We start from the raw sequence: 3,870 nt of genomic DNA, 5'->3' as shown, positions 1-3,870 counted from the left end.
GGGTCTTTTAAGTTATGCAGAAATTGCCTGGAAAAATCATTGAATTTCTTTTGAATAATTTATTTTTTCCTATTTAGAGTTTCAAGACGGTTGAAAGTATTAATGTACCCTACAGTTTTTTATAATTATTTCTTTTCTATTAGAATTTCAAGAGATTCAAAGAAAGCGTTATTCGCGCTTCAAATATGAATGGGTCGTTTAGAAATTTGTGTAAACATAATTAATTTTTGTCATAATTTAAATTGTAATCATCCTTCCAAGTTAATAATAAAAACAATGTTTAATAAGATAATGAATCCTCTCTCGGAACAGACCCCAGCGACGGCGACTCAGCGGTCGCCGGAAGATCAAGACTTACTGGAAAGAAGCACGAAGAAACCAAAACACGCTCGCGGTGCTCCCATGGCATCTCCCCACCGCCCCACGGAAGTTGATATGCAAGATTCACCAGTAGCATCGGGTGGGGCTACACCGGACTCAAGCCAGTGGACGACCCCGGCGGCGACTCCCAACCAGGCATGGGCGCAAAGCAAGAATGCTCAGATGATGGACCGCGACGAGGTCGCCGATGGAGAAAGAATGGAAACGCTAAGAAACTCCTCTGGCTACCCAATTTTCTTGGTCACAGAGGAAGAAAAAGAGAGACTACGAAGACCATGGCGAAGATCCCTCATTATTCGGGTACTGGGCAGAACTGTAGGCTACAACTACCTCCTTCAGAGATTGCAGCGAATGTGGAAACCAGAGGCGGTATTCGACCTGATCGAAATGAACAACGGGTTTTTCCTGGCCAAATTCGAATCCCTCCACGACTACGGGTATGCTAAATACGAGGGGCCCTGGATGATCCTCGATCACTATCTAGTCGTGCAGGAGTGGGAACCCAACTTTGACACAAGATGTGATCAGACGAGGAAGATTCTCGTCTGGATACGGTTTCCGGACATGCCTGTAGAATATTTCGAGGAGGAATTCCTCATGAAGATCGGCAGAGACATAGGCCGCCCTATCAAGATCGACACCACAACCAGTTTGGTATCGAAAGCTAAGTTCGCAAGAATGTGCATCGAGATGGATATTACCAAGCCTCTCCTTTCCAAGTACGTTCTAGACGAGAAAGAATGGTTGATCGAGTACGAAGGCTTCCACCTTGTGTGCTTCAAATGTGGAACGTATGGCCACCGACATGAGCAGTGTGAAACGGAGAAACCACGGCCAGAAGGTGACACAACAGACCAAGACAATAATGAATCAACCAGGAGGGCAAGAACGGTGATCAATCAAACGCCGCCGGAGAAATATGGATATTGGATGTTAGTTACAAAGCAAAAGCGTGGGAACCGCCCTAGGACTCAGAACCAGAATGCGGATGTGGCAGCAAAATATTCCACAAGGTTCAACAATCTGATGTTCGATGGCACTGGCTCCCAATCAAGGTTCGCTCCCCTCCAGGACTTTGGCGAACCAGAACTGAACCAAGATAAAGCTGCCCCTTCCTTGGCATCAATGGCCCAGACAACATAAGGCCAACAATTCACCCCTAGGCTTCCCCAGATTAGAACTAACGCTCGTAACCAAGCACAACCTTCGGGACAAAGGATGGCCAATGCAAGCCAAAGAGTCCATCTACAACAACATAACCCTGGCCAACCTCCAAGCAGAGGAGACCGAAGAGACCGTGCGACCAGAGGCGGACCCCCCAATAGAGCTGCGGCTGAGATAGAGCACACCGTCGTGAGAGGCTCCAACAAGGGAAAGGCTATCTCAACGACGGTCATTCACCACGAGGGAGACAGAGCTGAGTATCCCCCACTAGCGGGAATGGAGTATGGATTCAAAGAGAACCCTCCCGACACGACTCGCCCACATACTGATGTTCACATGCCCCCCAGTGATACCATGGACGAAGACTATCAGCAGAATGGCCCAGGTGGCCAGACGGTAACGGGTTTCCCGCGCTCTTGAGCGTGGTGTTTGTTGTCTTTTTTCCGGTTAATTATGATATGCCTAATTTGGAATTGTCAGGGTGCGGCCTCCAACTTGTTTAGGTGCACCCTGAAACATTTTTCCCGTGTGTACAGTCCCTCGATTGTTTGTTTACTCGAAACGAAAGTTTCGGGATCTCATGCTAACTCAATCTGTTCTAGTTTTGGTTTTGAAGAATGGCTTCGGGTGGAAGCAGTTGGGTTTTTGGGAGGCATCTGGATCCTATGGAAAAACACGCTGACTATCCACGTGATTGAGACACACCCACAGTTCATCACCCTCAAGGTAGAGGACTCGGAAGCCAGCACCTGGTTCTTAACAGTGGTGTATGGGAGTCCGGAACATCAACTACGGAAACGTCTGTTTTCGGCGTTATCCCACCAAAACCTCCCTCCTCAAGCCCCTTGGCTTATAGCTGGGGACTTCAACTCGGTTACATGCCAAAATGAAATCAGTGATCCAACAAAATTTTCTGCAGCTAGGTGCTCCGATTTCAACAGATGGATATTTCAGGAAGCATTGCTAGATCTGGGTTTCGTTGGAACCAAGTTCACTTGGATGAGAGGATTAAATACAGAGTCTTTCAAAGGAGCTCGCCTTGATCGCGCCCTCAGCAATGTAGAATGGAAAACGGAGTTTCCTAATGCATCAGTTGACCACTTGCCAATTATCGGATCAGACCATGCCCTCCTTCTCCTTAATACTATGCCGTCAACCCAACTAACCAGCAGCAGAGGTTTCCGGTTCAATGCAGCATGGACTGCCCACACCAACTTTCTAGATCTTGTACAATGTAGTTGGAATGCAAATATTAGCTTGGAGAATAATCTACAATGTAGTTGGAATGCAAATATTAGCTTGGAGAATAATCTCTCGAAAATGGCTGAAGCTCTTCAAGTATGGAACAGGGAAGTTTTCGGCAATATTTTCCACAGGAAGAAATGGAACAGGGAAGTTTTCGGCAATATTTTCCACAGGAAGAAGAGGCTTGTAGCAAGGATTGAAGGTATTCAACGTAATATAGCTTCAAATCCCCGGTCTGACCTGATCAAGCTGGAAAGGAAACTGAGGAGAGAGCTCGATGAAACACTGTATCAGGAGGAACTCATCTGGTACCAAAGATCACGGGAAGATTGGATAACATCTGGTGATCGAAATACTCGATACTACCACGCTGCCACGTCTGCCAAAGGAACCCCATCGAGAATTAAAGCCCTGAAGGACGAAGAAGGAAGATGGATTACAGAGTCCGATCAGTTGACAGCGCATGTGAGAAACTATTTCATTAAAGTATTCTCAGAGGAAAGTGCTATCAGCAGGCAGAATCTGCAACATGGGCGATTCCCAACATTAGACGAATCTAAATGGCGGAAAATCAATAGCCCCATAGATCTTGAAGAAGTCAGGAGAGCACTCCAAGATATGGCACCATGTAAATCCCCAGGGCCCGATGGCTTTAGCGCATGCTTTTTTCAGAAATCTTGGGCGGTAGTAGGCAGTAGTCTCCACCAGTTTGTGCAGGCGTTTTTCGAGACAGGTGTTCTACCTGTGGGTTGCAACGATACGTTGATTTCTCTTATCCCTAAAGTATCAAATCCGGAAACAGTCAAACATTTGCGACCAATTGGCCTTTGCAACGTCCGATACAAGCTTGTGATAAAAGTACTATCGAACAGACTCAAGGATATTGCACCGAAGCTGATTGGCAGACACCAAGCAAGCTTTGTACAAGGAAGGTCTATAGCAGACAACATCTTGGCCTACCAGGAGGTGCTACATTCACTTAAAAATAAGAAAGGATCATCAAGATGGATGGTAGTAAAGGTGGATTTGGAAAAGGCTTACGATAGGCTTGCATGGAGCTTTATCGATGACACGCTCGAA

At 46.4% G+C, this 3,870-nt stretch overlaps 1 protein-coding gene across 1 annotated transcript; it reads left to right on the top strand.

Annotated features, from left to right (window-relative positions):
* Window positions 1–291: 291 nt before the first annotated feature.
* Window positions 292–1,524, top strand: LOC116001370. Its single transcript, XM_031241251.1, has one exon. It carries the CDS (start codon window positions 292–294, stop codon window positions 1,522–1,524), a length of 1,233 nt encoding a protein of 410 aa, XP_031097111.1.
* Window positions 1,525–3,870: the final 2,346 nt, after the last annotated feature.

The sequence above is a fragment of the Ipomoea triloba genome, chromosome 13 (assembly GCF_003576645.1).
Source record: "Ipomoea triloba cultivar NCNSP0323 chromosome 13, ASM357664v1".
Taxonomy (NCBI): domain Eukaryota; kingdom Viridiplantae; phylum Streptophyta; class Magnoliopsida; order Solanales; family Convolvulaceae; genus Ipomoea; species Ipomoea triloba.
The sequence above is the reverse complement of the archived record's forward strand: the minus strand, read 5'-3'. Positions and strand labels throughout refer to the sequence as shown.

Bases quoted from the DNA above. Each gene is read 5' to 3' on its own strand.
- LOC116001370 (XM_031241251.1), top strand. From the start codon at position 292: ATGAATCCTCTCTCGGAACAGACCCCAGCGACGGCGACTCAGCGGTCG.